This window comes from Anolis carolinensis, chromosome 2 (assembly GCF_035594765.1).
Source record: "Anolis carolinensis isolate JA03-04 chromosome 2, rAnoCar3.1.pri, whole genome shotgun sequence".
Taxonomy (NCBI): domain Eukaryota; kingdom Metazoa; phylum Chordata; class Lepidosauria; order Squamata; family Dactyloidae; genus Anolis; species Anolis carolinensis.
Window position 1 is genome coordinate 303731501 of NC_085842.1, and position 19018 is coordinate 303750518.

Sequence of the window (19018 nt, forward strand, 5' to 3'; positions counted from 1 at the left end):
AGTATTTCAATCCCTGGTCAGCCATTGAAAACCCATTGGGTGACCTTGGGCAAGTCCCACTCTCCCAGTTTCAAAGAAAGACATAGACAAACTTTCTCTATGCAAATATGGCCAAGAAATCTGATTTCTATAGTGAGAGAATAGGCTTTAAAATAATACATGAAAATTAAGTGAAAACAAGTATAAAGTGAAGCAATGTGATGTGTCTTTAGGTTGACTCTAATTTATAGCAACACTCTCCTAGGGTTGATTATTCAGAGGTTTTTCCATTACTTTCCCTTTAAGCCAGCGGTTCTCAACCTGGGATTCCCAGATGTTTTTGGCCTTCAACTCACAGAAATCCTAGTAAACTGGCTGGGATTTCTGGGAGTTGTAGGCCAAAAACATCTGGGGACCCAGGGTTGAGAAGCACTGCTTTAAACTGAGACGATGCAGCTTGCTCAAGTTCTCCCAGTTGGGTTATCATAGCTGAGTGGGGATTTGAACTCTGGTCTCTGAGATGTCTAATTCAGTACTCAAATTGTCATCCTACATTGGCTCCAGAAGTGATGGATACATATCAAGACTTTTTAACATCAAATATACCTTGTAGAATGTAAGCTGGCTGCAAATGACCAAGGAATATAAAAGTTCCTGGCTGACAACATCCCTTTGAATATGTCAGTCCTGTGAGTTGCTGCATTAAACAATAAGAAGCAAATTGCAATGTGCATAATTTAAAATGTTATCAAAGTGCTACTAACATACCACTGCTCTTATAAATCTGTGATAAAGTCACATTTAATGCACACAGCCCTGATCATTGCATTTATTAATGATTATGTAGAGATGAAAAGGTTCACAAAAGGACAACCGACAATCACCAAAGGACTGGAATATACCTCCTCTGAGGGCAGATTTTTGGAGCTATTTAGCTTAGGTAAAGGAGAGACCTGAAATTAGGCATCTCTCATAATCTTAGAACACAAAGCGATCCTCTTTAAATTGGGAGTGATTCAGGGGAGATAAAAGGTTGCACAGCATAGTTAAAAGTATAGAGTTCACTGCCACAAGATGTAGTGATTTCTGACAACTCGGCTGATTTTAAAATGCTATAATTCACGGAGGATGGAATCATCAATGACTAAGATTCGGCTTCAGCTCCAGCATCACAGGTAGTACGCCTCTGCATATCCATTCATGGAGACAGTAAGACGAAGAGTACAGTTGCCCTTGTATTCTTCAGGAGTGCTTCTTACTGTGAGTCCTGACCCCACATGGGGTCCCCATAGCTCAATATTGGAATCCTGAAAAAATTGGCAATAGTAAAAAGGTTCTGAACCATTTCCACAAATCTGTTAGCAACGACTTGTGCAGTGTTTAGTGAACTCTACAGAAAATGCTTCAGCTGTTCTCCACAAAAAGGAAAAACAGCCTCTTTAGCAAGTATTGCAAATGCTGGTTTATTATCAGTAAAAGTTCGATTCTATATCTATTATATATACCTATATACGTGGGGTCATATAAAAAAATTCAGGCTGAAAGGGGTCATGCAAAAAATTCTCAGTTGGAAAGGGGTTGTGAATGGATAAAATGTAAGAATATAACTGGCTGGATGGATGTTAAGACTATATTTGGTCCAGCATTGCTTTCTGTTTGTTCATAAATCAAGAGCATTTCTGTGAGGCTGGAAAAGAAAGTTTAAATTGGAAATTCACAAAATGAATTGTAGGTCTAGGAAAGAAGTGGGGATGGACTCAAAAATGAAGACTTTTCTTTCACTCAGTCTGAAAGTTGAGAGAATGAGAAAGGAAGGTAATCTCTCGCCCTGGCTGCTGGTAAATACTATGCAAAGAAACGCCAGTGTCTCCCGTTGGTCCACCCCTGTTTATGTTAATCTTTGTGGCTTTACATATCCCCTCCCCAAGTCCTGCCTCTCTTAAGTATCCCAGCCAGAGCTGTCAGAAACAGAAAGCACAGAGTTAGCTGCAAAAAGAAATGCTTGCTCCGTCACGACCTGCAACATATCTCAGATCTTGCACTGGTCTAGGAAACATTTGGCGTTTAAACTCATATGAAACGTCAACCACATGCAGTTGTGGTGGACTTGTGAAAAAATACTGTAGAACTGTTGAATTAGGAGGAATAAAGAGAGATTTGATCCCTCTTTTGTAAGCTGTGAGAGTCCCTGCAGCACTCTTAAAATAAGAAGAAAACATCTTCCTCTGTTTCTGGAGAATGCTATGGGCTTCAGCTATGAGAAACTAGTCAACTTCTACCAGTAGATTAGGTTCAAGGATAGAAAGATCATCTGCAGGTAGCAGCTCCCACCGTCATCCCTGCCATCAAATGAAGGGCAAACCTCATTTCATCAAAAGAAGAGACTCCAGGGACATGTGGACAATGAACCAAGGAGATCACATGGTCCACATTTTGGACAGCAGCGAACACAATGCATATTGCGAAGGTAAGCATTTTAACATTTAATGTAAGGTCCAGAATCTGAAACTAAAACTGTAGCGCAGTTCAGTCAGGAGGAGGTCTCCTTGAATTTACCAATCCAAATTCTAATGTATCCCAGGGAAGTAAATTCTCCCCAAACAAGTCCAGGTGTGCACTGTCTGAGGAAGGTACCTTCGCTCATTTGTTGTTTTTTGCAAAAATATTATGAAACATGCACACTCTTTGACATTAGCTGTGTATATTATTATCTATTGTCTTGTTCAATGTGTTATGATGTGTTGTTCTTTTATATTTTGTTATATTGTATTGTTCTGGGCATGGCCCCATGTAAGCCGCCTCGAGTCCCTGTCGGGGAGATGGTGGCGGGGTATAAATAAAGTTTTATTATTATTATCCCCCAATTGAAAAAGGCCCATCTCCCATGACCAAAAAAAGGAGGGAATTTGGTCCCTTACTCTTTTTGCTTTCTCGAAACTGTGCACAACATGCTTTTGGGGTCAGTATTTGCCAGAATTTTGAACCCTTTGACATTTTGCTTTGGTTGAGACCCCACCGCCACCAAAAGTACCTCAAACAGGAAGGTTTTTTGGAGAGATGTGGACTATGTATTAATTCCTTGCACTTTCTCTATTTCTTGATGTCGTTGTGTGCCTTCAGATTGCTTCCAGCTTATGATGACCCTAAGGAAAAGTTATCACAAAGATTTCTTGGCGTGATTTATTCAGAGAGGATTTGCTTTTGCCTGAGGCTGAGAGAGAGTGACTTGCCCAAGGTCATACAGTGGGTTTTTATGGTTAAAAGGTGAAAGGTTTTTATGGTTGAGCAGGGATTTGAATCCTGATCTCCATAGTTATAGTTCAATACTCAAACCACTACACCATGCTCGCTTTCTCTATAGTAAAGGTAAAGGTTTTCCCCTGGCATTAAGTATACTTGTGTCCAACTCTGAGAGTTGGCGCTCATTTCCATTTCTAAGCCAAATAGCTGGTGTTGTCCATAGACATCTGCAAGGTCATGTGGCCGGCATGACTACATGGAGTGCCATTACCTTCCCGGCAAAGCAGTACCTATTGATCTACTCATATTTGCATGTTTTTGAACTGCTAGGTTGGTAGAAGCTGGGGCTAACAGTGGGGGCTCACCCCGCTCCCCAGATTCAAACCACTGACCTTTCCATCAACAAATACAGCAGCTCGCTGGTTTAATCTATTGCACCACCGGGACTTTCTCTATACAGAAGGAAAACAGAAAGTGATTGAAATATGGGGCGTTCTTTATTACTATATAGGTGATGATTCCTGGGAATGGGATAGAGGGATTCCTCTGAAGTTTTGGGCTGCAATGATCCTGTACTCTCCAGTCCCTGGCAGGGCTGGTTGGAGCTGAGACTGGGAAGTATACTTTAATTCTACTCTTGTCTAAATTTTGCAAGAGCAAAAGTTATCCAGTTGGGATTTTACCTTATGCCCAGCTAAGAATTTTGTTGCAAGAGCAAACGTTACTGTCTCTTCTAGGATATAGGTTTGACAGATAGTATAATCATAAAGGAAGAAAACTCAAATCTCTTTCCAGTCCGGTCGAAATTCCTGCCAGATGCCCCTGAATTTGCCTGTCAGTCCAAATACTTCAATCAATATACAGCTAACTGGTTCTTAAGTCTTCCTTGGCATGGAGATTAGTAGTCCCCTTTCACAAAACCTATACAAAGAGGTTAAATCAGCTTTAAAACTCTACAAGAATAGATAAAAAACAGCAACTGTATCAGTTTATAAGGTTTGGAATATTAGAAATATTTTCTCCCTGTCTTCTAAACCCTAGTGCTCTCCCTAGAAAATTGCTGGAAACCTTTGACATCTTCTGTAAGGGCAGGCACATGTTGCAATGGGACCTCCATAGAGAATACAGGTCAGAATAGTATCTCTTATTCAAAGCCACCCAGAAAGTTTCACAGCTGACTCAGGTTTTGAAGCTGAGCTTCTCAGATACATGTCCTTTGCTCAGTTGATTGTATTTCTTTGGTTCTTGCACAATAAACTTTACATATAATTTATGCTGATTCTGGTCATTCCTCCCCTACAAATGATGAGTTTCAGTTTGCTTTTCCCAGAAAATAAAGAGTGAAAAAAGGGAAAGACTTAAGCAACATTGGAACCATTTTAAGTGCTAATAATTTATCATTTAAGTTGTTCATTGATTCCCTTTTTAAAATGATGATGATGATATTTATTTATACCCCGCTTTATCTCTTTCGAAGGAGACTCAATGAGGCTTATTCTAAGCACAGTATCCCATCCTAGAGCTCTGCAGATATGCTGGACTATAGCTCTTGTCATGTTCAGACAGCATATTGCCTGAAGATGAAGGGGTTTGTAGTCTGACCAATTGGGAGTATAGGCTGACCATCCCTTATCCACAATTCATAAATCTGAAATACTCCAAAATCCAAACTTTTTCACATTGGTGGCTGAAAGTACTATGGTAACTTTGGTTATGTATATAATTTATTATTATTATTATTATTATTATTATTATTATTATTATTATTATTATTATTGGTGGCTGAAAGTAGTGATACCTTTGCATTCTGACACAAACATAAACTTTGTTTCACGCACAAAATGATAAAAAAATGAATAAAAATATTTTCTGGCTATGTGTATAAGGTATTCAAGAAACCTAAACTAATTTTGTCTAGACTTGGATCATATTTCCATATTACCTCATTATGTATATGTGTGTGTGTGTGTGTGTGTGTGTGTGTGTGTATATATAGTAGAGTCTCACTTATCCAACATTCGCTTATCCAACGTTCTAGATTATCCAACGCAGTCTGCCTCCCGTCCAGATCCACAGCTGTTTCTCTAGGCAGCAAGGACTGAACTTTTTACACATTTAATTTCCGACAACGTTGTTACTATAAGTTCATTTTATGCAATTCTATCTTTATTTGTAGTCAATTTGTTAGTAGCCAATGTTTTTGTAATCAGCGTTTTCAATACATTGCGATGTTTTGGTACTAAATTCGTAAACACAGTAAGTAATTGCTACATAATGTTACCGTGTATTGAACTGCTTTTTCTGTCACTTTGTTGTAAAACATGATGTTTTGGTGCTTGATTTGTAAAATCATAATGTAATTTGATGTTTAATAGGCTTTTCCTTAATCCCTCCTTATTATCCAACATATTTGCTTATCCAACGTTCTGTTGGATAAGTGAGACTCTACTGTATATATACACAAATATCCCAAAATCTGATAGAATTCAAAATCCAATGCACGGCTGGTCCCAAGGATTTCAGAAAAGGGATACTCAAATTCTACTGGATTGCTAAAAGCTGCTACTTCTAGTATATAGAAATACATGGCCTTCTGCAAACACATATAAGTTTGGGTATTGCTAGCTCTATAGGATTTAAATTTTAAAAACTAATCCCTTTCATTTTTTAAAGTTAAATATAATAAGCAGGAAACACTTCAACATTTTTTGTTTGAAAATAAACCACTGAGGCCATTGATGGAGATCTTACTCAATGGGATTCAACTCCATAGGTGAGACAAGGCCTGCTCAATTGTGGCATCTTGTCTTTAGTGTCAGTACTTTCACATCAGGCTGGTCATGCACAGTTATGCCAGGATAAAAGCACCTTTTGTTGGGGCTTATTAGATGGCCTTGGGTCTGTCCTGTAGTTGCGTTGCACTGGAATCATGATTGAATTCTTTCTTTTCATTGACTTGAAAAACTCGTCAATAAATCCAATATCCTTGTTGTTCCACCTCTATTTCTTCTGCGACGGTTTACTTCCACTGCAGTCCTAATATTGAGAAGCAGAGGAAGGCCTTGTGAGAATGGCAAAACTGCACAACTGCAAAGTTGTGGCAAAAATAGAAAGAGCACCACATGCACTGGATAGAGCAAGTGCAGATAAGAAGTGAGGCTGTGCAGAAGACCGACTTTTTTGTGTGTCTGGAGCGACTTGAGAAACTGCAAGTCGCTTCTGCTGTGAGAGAATTGAAGACTGGCTAAGGGAATGTGAATCGCCAAAATATCACCATAGCGCTATTTCATGGAGGCGTGAAAGTAGCCATTTCGATAATAGCATGCTTCCATTCACTCAAATAACATGATTATTATAAGACATAAGACAACAGGTTGTTGTGATGAAGTCCTAAGTCAACCCTTTCCAGTGAAATACAGTTGACATAATCTCTCTGCTCTAAAATGTCTTATTTCCTCTCATGTTGTTGATATGTTTTCATTATGTACTTCTGATGCATTTGGCGCTGGAATTTTGGCCCTTATTGTAATTGTTAGGTATTTTATTACTGCAACATTTATGGTTTTGTTTAAACTGCCTTGGACACCAAGTGACTGAAAAGTAGTACTGTATATCGATTTTTTTTTAAAGAAACAAACAATGATCCATTGGTAAATATGCAGTCCAAACCTGAAACATTTTCATGTCAGTTACATATGGTGTTCATTTTACTCCCACTTTCATGCAATGTTCAGGGAAGCCCTTTAAAAGAGATTTCTAGCTGATTTAGCATTGATGTGCTATTTCACACCTTTCAGTGCTGGTAAAGCCGTGAAACAGGATATGTTTAGCTTGTTCTACTGACACCTTTCTTGTTGCCAGGAATCATTAAAGCTTTAAAGATAAACTTAGAACTTGTCTAAACCTGTACAAACTTAATGGATTTTATTCTAGATTTCATGTTTACAGAAGCACACAGTCAAGGCAGCATTATTTCTCATCCAATTTTGACTACACTGTTGATTGCACCATATATTATAAGTTAAGGGACAATTAAATTGCTAGGCCAACATTTCAAGACTGATCATCCTTTGTGGCAGGGATAGTCTTAATTACTCTTCTATCCTCTCACTTTTCAACTGCTTTTAAAATATCCCAATTCCCCTGTCTTCCTTCCACTGTCCCTTTGTCCTTGGCTTACTTCAGTTGTTACAACTAGAATTTAAATTGCAGATGTGATTTGCACTCAATTCAGTAGGAGGGAGAGAAGAGGAAAAAGAGAAATCTTGCCTTTTATTACTGTTGACTCTGGTAAAAGCAAACCGCTGCAGCCTCCTCCAGATTGTCTGTTCTTCTGGATTTATAATTTTTGGCATTTTATCCACACAGTAATAATAATAATAATAATAATAATAAAACTTTATTTATACCCCGCCACCATCTCCCCAATGGGGACTCGGGGCGGCTTACATGGGGCCACGCCCAAAACAATACAATATAAACGGCATATAAAAGAACAGCACAACACAATACAATAAACAATACAGTAAATAATATCCATTACAAAATAAAACAAGGAGACAATAAAAACAAGGGCAGACCACATGAACATTAAGTTAAAACTCGGGGTGAGAAAGACATAAAAATAAAAACCACAGCGAACAGGGTCATAAGGGAGTGGGGTATTCTGGAGGATAGATATTAGGGGGAGCAACGGAAAAGAAATATAAAATGGTTACTCTCCAAAAGCGCAGCGAAAGAGCCATGTTTTCAAGTCTTTCTTGAAGGCTGCTAGTGTGGGGGCTTGCCTAATCTCCGTGGGCAGAGAATTCCACAATCGGGGGGCCACAGCAGAAAAGGCCCTCTCCCTTGTTCCCACAAGGCGGATCTGGGATATCGGGAGTGGGGACAGGAAAGCTTCCCCTGATGAGCGAAGGGATCATGTAGGCTTGTGGTAGGAGATACGGTCACGAAGGTAGGTGGGTCCCAAACCGTTTAGGGCTTTATATGTGATGGTATACACCTTGAATTGGGACCGGAAAATAAAAGGCAGCCAGTGGAGCTCCTTGAACAGGGGAGTAGATCTCTCCCTGTAACTCGTCCCCATAATTAACCTGGCAGCCGAGCGCTGGACCAATTGTAGTTTCTGGGCCGTCTTCAAGGGAAGCCCCACGTAGAGCGCATTACAGTAGTCCAGTCTAGAGGTAACTAAGGCATGCACCACCGTGGTCAAGTCAGACTTCACGAGGTATGGTCGCAGTTGGCGCACAAGTTTGAGTTGTGCGAAGGCCCTCCCGGCCACCGCCGACACCTGCGCCTCAAGCGTCAGCGCTGAGTCCAGGAGGACCCCCAAACTGCGGACCTGTGATTTCAGGGGGAGTGCGACCCCGTCCAGCACAGGTTGCCACCCAATACCCCGATCCGACGCGCGACTGATCAGGAGGGCCTCTGTCTTGTCAGGATTGATCCTCAGCTTGTTCCTCCTCATCCAGTCCGCCACAGCGGCCAGGCAGTGGTTCAGCACCCAGCATGCTGCTTGGAAGTACTTGCTTCAGTGTTGGAACTGGAAAGTATGTGTTATGCTGCATGAAATGCTATGCTTAAAAGCATACACTTAAACTTTGACTTTTGTGGCTAGACATATCAATCCTGAAGTCCCTAAACAAGGAGTAGGCAAAGTCCAGTGTTCCAGATGTTGACAGATTGCAATTCCCATCAATCCTAAACACAGGCTATTCTGGCTAGGCTTGATGAAGCTAATAGGACATCTAGAAGGCAACACATTGCCGCCCAATCCAAAACCCTAAGATACAGCAATGGTTGCAACATGAAATGTACGTCACAGTGTATTTACACTTGGCTGACTGCAACCACTGTTGTCTAGCTGTGAGGCTTATTTTATAGTCTTTCACGTTGCTCTACTTGCAACCTGGAGCTGGCAAGAATTGGTCTTGGGTCTTTGCTCGTACTAAACGTGTTCTCCCTAATACTGATCTTAAATCCTCCTGCTTTAAGGCTCTATTTTGCTCTTGCTTAAAATAAGTCAAGATGAAAATATTTTTGCAGTGACTTCAGAATGCAGTCATTTAAACCAAGGCACTCAGCCAGCAAAAACTGGGCCACTAGACCACAGTGATCAGATGGAACATGAAACATGGGAAGCTTCTGACTCACAGGAGATAATTAGGAATTGCATTTGACTTTGCACTTTATCAGTAAGCTGAGAGTTCCCAACGATTTGGCATGACGGGTCTACAAAATACTCCGAACATGTAGTTACCGAGATTTCAGTGAACATAATAGCTTTTTCCTATTTCTACTACATTTGAAACTGATACGAACAATTGAAGCATGCGGGGAAGTTCACTGTGACAGAGACCTCTGCAAATTATAAGATGAGAGCATTTGGCTCATGGCTAGAAAAGATAAACTGTTGTTACCAAAGAGTAGGTTTAGATTTTAGTTAATTTTCTCCTTGAGCAACAAAATTAAATATCATTCACGTAGCAAAGTTTCATGTTACAAATATGAAACTTTTGCTCTCATTTGATAATTACTAATTTTCCTTAACTGAGATGTGGGGCACCAGTCTATGACTTCCATAATCTGAAGCACGCTCTTTGTTTCTTGTTCTTCTGTACCTGAAATTGGGGCATAAATCCTATTGTTCAATTCTGGCCAGATTTGAGCCATTCAGTTGATCTTGCTTCACCATTCAAAACTGACATGAGTTTATTCTAGCTAGGACTGACCAACAGGATTCCAGCCATTAAAAACCACTGTGCCTGGCTACTGATTATTTGTTGTTGTTGACTTTATGTTTTTGTGATATTTTATATGTTTTCATGTGCTTAATTCATTGTAATGCAATTGTATTTTATGGTGATATATTTTAATTTTTTGTTCTACTGTGCTTGGTCCCTATGTAAGTCCCTTCGGGGAGATGGGGCGGGTTAAAAGAATAAAGTTATTATTATTGACACAACGATGTTGTATGACACAGCAAACAAGATAGACATGCTGGATTTCGTTTCACAAAACCACAAGTCGAACACTTCCCAAGTGTCTAGGACTGTGTGATGTATTTTCGGATGATGCGTGTAGATCCCAGCAGGGTGGCCTTTTGCAGTAGGCAGATCGTAATTTTGTCAATGTCTATTGTTTCCAAATGCCGGCTGAGATCTTTTGGCACGGCACCCAATGTGCCCACCACCACCGGGACCACCTGCACTGGTTTCTGCCAGAGTCTTTGAAGTTCAATTATTATTATTATTATTATTATTATTATTGTTGTTGTTGTTGTTGTTGTTTTCCAAATTATGTTTTTCTACTGGTCAGATATTCTAAATAACTCTTTATGACTTTTCTGGAAATTCACATTTAGGTCAGGACTTCCCAACGAAGGCCAAATCTACTTAATGGATATCTCTCTATTGGGTTTCTCTTCCATTGTTTGGCACTAAAGGAGATCTCCAAGCAGTTTATGTGCAATCAATTATTATAAATAAGACCACACTAAAACTGCTATGCAGCCAGCTCTCCACATTCTCTAGGCTATGGGTTCCCATGAAAGTGAAAAAAAACATGGATTAAAAAATTGGTATTTTTTAACTGAGAGAAGACCTCTTTTGTAATTTCCAGGTCTCCCAGCATGTATCTACGGTATGGTTGACTTTTGCTGGAAGCTGACCATAGAACTGCACAGGGGGACCTAGGGGTTCCTAGAGAGGTGTTTTCTCTATAAACCTCTAGGTCCTGCAGCATGACCAGAGGAAGTGGACTGTAGAGTCACACTGAAGGACCTAGGTCAGCCACGGGCAAATTTCGGTCCTCCAGGTGTTTTGGACTTCAACTCCCACAATTCCTAACAACCTACTGAACTGAAGTCCAAAACACCTGGAGTGCCGAAGTTTGCTCATGCCTGACCTAGGGGTTTCTAGAAGGAACACTTTAATCAAAACTGCAAATGTGGAAAAACGTGTATATTTGAATAAGTCTACTCAGCCACATCCCCTAAACACCTTGTAAAACAGAAACACCATTTTGCCAACTATGTAAAAACAAAAAAGGTGGACACTTCTGGAAAAGTAAATGAAAGGGCTGCCCATAGTGGGAGAAAGTGTGAAAAGTAAGGAGCATGTATGAAGACGAGAAATTAAGCTGTGCTCTTCTTAGCTATCCATATCAAGCATTTAGCTTTATGTGTTCAGATTAAGGGGGTGGGGTGGGGGGAACCCCAGTCTAAAGTCATTATTTATGAGCCTGGAGAACAGATTCATTGTCTGGTCTTCTCTTGGCAGAAAGGGAAGGACTATTCCAGTCCCATTGGCCAGAGACAACTCAGTTGCCAAACTTCTGCAGGGACTTTTCCAGGAACCTCCTGTACTTAAAAGTAGCTGAGCTGCTCAGGACTGGAGCAACCCGGTACAAACTGGTTGCTACTGCAAAATTGGCCGGACAAATCATGTGTTGCTCTTGAGGAGGAGGAACAGGGGAGGTTGCTATCCCACCCCTTTCCTCTGTCCCAGTTGGCTTTTCTGTGGAGTAAGCCAACTCTACTTAGGAAGAATCTCTGTACAAACAACTTTGCCCATTGGCATATGTTGCATTCTGCTTTTGCTAATGAAAGAGAACAGGCCAATGTTATCCCTCCTTTCTTTTTCCTTTCCTCAAAACAAGCCAATAATGCTAGCATCATTAGTGGCATCTCTGTTGTTTTTTGCATATTTCCATTGGGTGGATACCAGGCCATACTTTACCCTTGAATTGCACTCCCCTCCAAGTGAGGAATTTCTCCATCAGATTTTCAATAAGCATTCTCTTTCTAGTACAAGATCTCCCTCCAGAAATATAGGAAAATCATGTAGAACTTCCAGAATGCATCTGTCAACATGATCAGTGAGACATTATGGAAATTATAATCTCCCCAAAAGATACATTACCAAACTCCCTGGGGCATGTTTTCTGTCCTGCTCAGAGAGCATTCTTTGACTTGAATGGCATTGACTTGGAATAAACTGAGAGCCCTTCTACACTGCCATATAATCCAGATTATCAAATCAGATAATCCACATTAAGGTAAAGGTAAAGATTTTCCCCTGACATTAAGTCTAGTCGTGTCTGACTATGGCTGTGTGGAAGGGCCTTAGGAAATTTAAATCAGCACACCGAGATATATTGAGGAGAGGGAGTTATGCTTGCCTTGTAATACCCCTCTTGAAAGCGAGAGCTCATATTTATGAGTCAGGAAGTACAAGTCTTAGCAGAATCTCTAGTTTTAATGAATAGATTTACCTGTTATGAAAATAATCTGAAGGAATGGTGACACTCTCATCAAAAGCCAACTCTTTGTTGCTCTTGCTTCCAGTTCTAAATAAAGTGCATTTCTTTATTTGAGGAGGGGTTCATCTAACTATATTTCAGAGGAAGGAACTGGAAAAACTGCCTCTATTCCTTGATTAAGAAAACCCTATGAAGTTCATGGGGCCGCCATCAATTGATAGGCAACTTGAAGGCACATGTACATGTTGGGAGCTCCAAGTGGTATCAACAACCCTTTTAAACATTATTGTCTGTCTTTTCTGCTCATCATTATTTCTCCCCAAAGGATGGTAAGTCTGCTACTATTTATAATATACTGGAATAGCAAAAGTTCTTGATTTTTCTGCCAGCAATCCAGTGAAACTCAGAAAAGTTCCTTCCAATTCAGAGTTTAAGCTGTTGCAACAGTTCCCCACCCCTGTTATCGACCGCGTTTGGGGGATCGGGCCCCTTTAGAAGGAAGCCGATCCGGTCCTGAGGGAGCGGACCTTGGCGAAGCCAAAAGAAGAATATAAGCCGCAATACAACCTGAAGCCTGAAATGAAGAAGGTCCGCCAAGTTGAAGGAAAATCCGCCAAGGAGTTTTTATTGAGCAATTCAGCTGAAAGGGACGCTAATAGCGATCATTCAATCTACTAGCGTACCATATGTTTCAAATAAAGTCATATTTATACAATGTTTCGGTCTGACAGCCCTTTGAATTTCCCGCCCCGCTTCCCTGCCCATCTGATCGCGGATAGGCTGAGAGGTTGAACGAGGCGGGCTTTCGTTTCCTGCCTTGCCCTGCTGGCCCAATGGGGAGCCGTTTTTTGTCCCCCCTCGGGCCAATCAGAGAGGAGGAGGCGGGAGCTATAGAAACAATGCGGTGACCGGACAGGAAACATCGGATTAATTCTGGCCCAGCCAATTTCTAAAGGAATTTAATGACACCCATCAAGGATGTCCGGGGTCCTGTCACGTTCGCAGATTTTAGATATGTCTTTGGGGTGTCAGACAGGAAGTGGTGATGGGTGGTGATGAGCCATCATTGACGGCCCCACAGGGTGCCTTCCTGCGGCGTCCTGGCCTGAGATGTGACAATGTTTGCCTTGGGGGCGAGTCACCTTTAGGAGTTTGGTGACTCGCCCTATATTGTCCATGCGATCGGAATGAGATTGGATTAAACTGTGGCAGATTATCCTTTTGTTTTTGGGAAGGGAGGTCTGAGTCATGGGGCTAGAGTTCAGGTTGGGGTCATAATATTTCCCATTTGATTTCATGATCTGCCAATTATATGGGATAAAATGAAAATTAAAAATAAAGTTGGAATATAAACCCAGCTGGGAAAAACACATATTTTCCGGGGATCCCAAAGAGTATAAATACATATAGGCAGATAGGTAGATAAAGGAGATAAAGGAGAATCCATAAAGGTGGGTGACATTGCATAAAGGGGAATCATGAATGATATAAACAATAGAAATAAGCAATAGAAAACATTTGATAAGGACGAAGTTCACAACATCTGGGGAATCCAATATAGAAGTGGGGTTCAAGCAGCATGATTTCACAATTCATGAAGTTAGCCCAACGATTTGAAATTCATACACAGCGAGTCATGAGTGTGTCCAAGTACATAGAATATGAAAATTCACAAATACATGAGGAGAAAGAGTTCATAGGGAATTCATAGAGATGGCATGGGGAAGGGGCACATATGGGTTAGTAAGTCTTTGGAGGTATAGGATTTCATAAGTCCAAGGGTAGGTCTGGGGAAGAGTGTTCTTCTTCTTCATAAAATCACAAAAGTATGCATGAAACGTGGAGTGCACCCGTCCGTCACCCCCTAGCAGCTGTAGAGGGTGAGGGTCCTTGGGGAACTATGTCTCCCCCGCGAGAGAGCGATCCCCCCATCCCCAATTCACAGAAAGGGGCTAGGGAAAGCCATTCCGCGAGTCGCGGGGAGAGGAAAACCCGGGATAAAGCAGCAGCTTGGCTTGAAAGGAGCTGTCGGTCCTGTTTGACAGTCAGCTGTTGAGCTGCCGAAAACTGGACCGATTCCGGTTCTGCTGGTTGTCTTCGAGTCAGGAGCCTTAGAAAGGGTTAGGACTAAAAGAGGAGCGTTCTAGGGGTAATTTTGATAGAGATATGAGCCAATTTATATCGACCGCCATGTTAATCTATGGCAGGGAAACCTCAACCGGAGTTTAAAGGGACGGGAGGGAGAGAGAGATTGCATGCAAAGGAAAGGAATCAGAGAAAAGATACAAAATAACCAGATAGAGAGGGTTACTGTTAAAATAAATGCTACTTTTATTGGGGGGATTTGTTACATAGTTCAGGGAAGAGGAAAATGAAGGAAAAAAGGTCTTTTAATAATAGTCTGTTGCGGTCCCGCTCCGTTCTTTTTTTTGGGGAGTAATCTATGGAACTTTCTGCTGCGTTTTCAAATCAATTTGAAAGCTGGGGTGACGGTCATCATATTCCCCACTCGGTAAGGGCGGGGCGAAGATGGGAGGAGCCCACTTCGCCCCTGCCCTACCGCATAAGCATTATAACCTCTTAGCGGCAGCATGGCCATCTGCTGAGAGGGGTTCGAATGGTTTTTTTTGCGACAAATTTGGAACAGAGCGGGCAAATGCGACCAGCAACAGCTTATTATTAGAAGGAAAAGGATTATAGCTAGAAAGAGGAGAAAACCTTTCCTCAACCAGTCTAAAGAAGGGAGCCAATAAGGTCGAATCCAGTCGTCTCCTTAATTCCTGAGGCCAAATCATTCAAACCCTCGATGGATTTATGAATCATAGGAGTCTGGTCTGTCAAATTAAAGCAGCACATGTGCCTTACACTCTCACAGCCATAGTGGTTTTTCAATAGGAGGAAATCAATAGCTGCCCTGTTATCTAATACAGCCTCCCGCAGCTCATGCATTTCCTTTGCCACTGATGCCAAGGCTTGAGGGGTATAATTGATGTTTTTGACCAGAGCGCAGGCCAGATGCTTTATGGCCCTATAATTCATGGCTGAGGCCACTCCAGGAGTGAACAATGCAGCCGCCACAAATTGTGGGATGCCTTTTTCCACCACTGAGGGGTCACAATTTGGATTCAAGTTTTGAATGGATCTTGCCTTCCGACCCAAAGAGTGTGCCAATTCTAGGTCGTTCCTGGAAGGCATAAAAAGAGACAGCCTACCCAATGCACAATTCCCCATGGAGGTATTGGCAGGTAGATAACCATAGGCTGTCTGTCCACACAGGAAAAACCATCCTGGGGGCAGGACCAAATGGGCATTCAAATGAGACAGTTTTTCTATATGTGTACAATTTAGAGAGTTGTCAATGGGAAGCTGATGGCACTCACCGAGGCAGGTGGGTATTTGAAAGCAATTTTCTGCTTGAGGAACATGAGCAAGGCGGATGGTAGCCATGCCAGGCAACTTGTCCATGGAGACTCTTCCCCAGATAGAGAGATCTCTGTAAGACATATCCTTTGGGATGTCTTGGAACATGGTATAATTTCTAAAAATTTCCAGAGGTTCTGGAATGCCAATTAAACAGGTGGAAAACAGGTCTGTGGCTGAGGCTCCACCGGACAGGCAAAAATCTGAGACATTTAAGGCTTTTGTGGCCAACTGTTGCCAGAAGTTTACTTTAGAAGAAAGCCATTCATACAACACCGGGCTAGAACTGGCAGGGAGAGTCAGAGAAAAGATGAGAATTAGGGTTAGCATTTTCTAGGCTTAAGTACCTGGGACAGCTCCTAGTGGGAAAGACAGGGAGAGAGCAGAGAGAAAACTAGAAGGGAAATTAGGACTCACGGCTCCTGATTCAGCACGCCGGACAGCTCCCAGTGGAATCGTGGGGTTAGCTCTTCCGAGCGGGGGTTGAAGTGAGGGCCGATTTGACAGCTGTCAAAGCGAGCTGTCAAATGTTTGTAGGTCCAAATGGGGGTGTTCCCGTGGTGCTAGAAGGATGGAATTTGGAGAGGTCCTTGGAGAGGGTCTTGTGCTTTGGTCTCTGGCTTTTGGTCTTTCTCCGGGCCTCGGGAGGGTGTGGGTCAGGGCAGTTCGCGGGCGGCGGTCCCTGAGGAGGTGTTTTCCGGAACAACACCTTCAGGTCGTCTCCCAGCTCAGCTGTCCACAGATCTTTGTCTTCCTCACCGCTGGTGGGGGTTGGCTCTGGTTCAGGAGCACTCTTGATGGATCCGGGTATGGATCCCAGCACCTTGCAAGCGGTGTAGGAGGTCAGGAGGGCTTCGAGGAGGTTGTGATGCCATCTTCACCAGGCGCCTCCTAGTGTCCACAGCCAGGTCCAGCACCTCCACCCGGGAGGAGGTCCAAGGGATAGAGAATGCCTCAAGACAGCAAAGAAAAGAGATCACGTGTCCCCTCCCCACTCCCCTTCCCCCAAGACCCTAAGAGTGGAGGGTTAATTTTATAAGGAAGAATAAAGGAGGGAAAAAATGGAAATAAATCATTCATACCTTCTGGGACATTTTCAATACTGAAGGTTCCTCTGGCACCCTCGCAGCCATGTTTGGGCTCCCCACTCGCGCCTGACCCAGCGACCAACAGCGAGGGTCCTGTTCGTGGCTCCATGGGGACACACCTTTAGCCTCTTCTCAGGTGAGGGGGGTCGCCCTTACCTGCCAGCCTTCTCCTGGTCTCGTGGGGGCGCCCTTTCCTCCCTGCATTAGAAGGCGGATGTTCTTCTGCTCAGGGTCAGCCTTACGACCCCTGCCAGGGGTTGGAGCCAGCTTGTGGGTGGGGGCCTCATCACCGTGATGGCACCCCACTGGTTGCTCTCGCCTTATCTGAGCTGGGTTTCTCAGAGTCCCTTTATAGCCACAGGAGCGGATGATGGTCCTGGTAGTCCAGGTCGGAGTGGAGTGCCTTTCATGTGGGGTGCCAGGATCCCCATTCTACAGTTCCCAACGGTCCCTTTTATACTGAGAGAGTGTTAGTAAAACCCCTAACCCATTGTATACACAGTCATTCAAGAGATAGCAAACAAGAGGGAGAGAGAGAGAAACAGAGAGGATAGCTCAAGGAAGAAAATCATGAGGAAAAGGAACAAAACTTGGTTCCCCACATTTAAAGGACATACAAAGCTCCAATGTCAAGGCAATCAAACAAAGAATACTACTCAGAGAACAGGGAAGCCCCAGGCAGGACTCAGCCAGTCTCTGAAGATGGAAGGTTTTCCAAAGATACACAATATCCCCCAGAGAGAAGGGGGGGGGAGGCTGAGAGGGAGATTAAAAAAAGGGGAGGGGTTTTGCAGGGTTGCCCAAAGGGATTGGGTGAAGAAAAAAGAAAAAGGGAAAGGAGTCTTTGAGGACACAGGATCCTTTGGTTTGAGCAAATTTCAAGGTGTGACCTGATGCTTTGGAAAGAATGCCAGATCAAAGGTCCCACTTGCAAATTGTAACCAACAAAAATGCAAATTTACAGTCTAAAAATTTATGCTCCTCTGGGATCTTTGGGGAGTTTCTAGAGATTTTGGGTAAAGTTTTGAAAGCAGACAGAAAAGAAGAGGGGAAAAAAGGGGATTGAACTGTGACTCAAAAATTCAGAAGCAGATTGCTTTGAAAAGGAGGGGGAGAGGGGAAAATAATTCTTTGGAGAACTATTGACCCAATATTCAGGCTCCAGATAAAACAGAGGGTGGCAATGGATGTTTTATGGTCTCTGAACAGTCAATTCCTCCTTCCTCTGAGGGTCCTCATCCCCCCCCCCCGGCCCCTTCTTTCCCCCTGTTCCTCTGGTCAAAAAGGACGAGCGAGAGGAAGAGAGGGAGAGATTAAGGGAGGGGGGCTGCAAGGGGGAAGAAGTCTTTGGGGTGGAAGGGAAAAAGGCTTAGAGGGATTCGGTTGGGGAGGGGTGGAGAGGGAATAGGAGGTTGGGAAACGGAGGGGAGATGGGGCTGAGAGAAAACAGAGGGCTGGGAAACGGAAGGGAGACGGGGGTAAATGGCAGGGAGTTGGGAGAGTGAGTCTGGGAGAGTGGGATCCCGGGAAGCAGAGGTTCCCTTGAAGGGTCGATTTGGGGGTTCTGGGTCGGTGCAAGACTCAGATCAGGGGAGAAAACGGGGGATGAGGTGAGGCAAGGGATGGGGGTCGGGTTTGGTAAGGTGGGGGGTAAGCAAATGTCTCCAGAAGTTCCTCTTCTGGTGGAGGCGGGAGGGGAAGTAGGTCTAGAGGGGAGCTTCTGAGGAGGGTAGGTTTTGAGCCCACGTCCCTGCATGGGAAGACTTGGACCCCCTCTTCCCCTTCCACTCTCCCTCTGGCTTAAGGCCATGAACATTGCAACATAAGCAAGCTGGAACCACCTGCCCTCCCCATGGTGAGTCACCTTAGGTCAACACTCCGAATTCGGTGACTCAAGCGGGGGGGCAAGCTGTCCCCCCTTCAAGGGCCACAAGGGGCCACTTATGTGCTCTGAGTTAGCCCAACCTGGCCTGCACCATGTTTTTCGATGCAAAGCCCACCCCAATTGGCCAGGATCTTTCCCAATGGAG

General features: G+C 43.1%; 1 protein-coding gene across 1 annotated transcript in view; it reads left to right on the forward strand.

Moving 5' to 3' along the window:
* The first annotated feature begins 1934 nt into the window (after positions 1 to 1934).
* ranbp3l (RAN binding protein 3 like) overlaps positions 1935 to 19018 on the forward strand; it is a 49077-nt gene continuing 31993 nt past the window's right edge. The window contains exon 1 of the mRNA XM_003224260.4: positions 1935 to 2446. Coding sequence (XP_003224308.1) covers positions 2329 to 2446 — 118 coding nt within the window. The 5' untranslated portion in view covers positions 1935 to 2328. The remainder of the gene's footprint in view (positions 2447 to 19018) is intronic.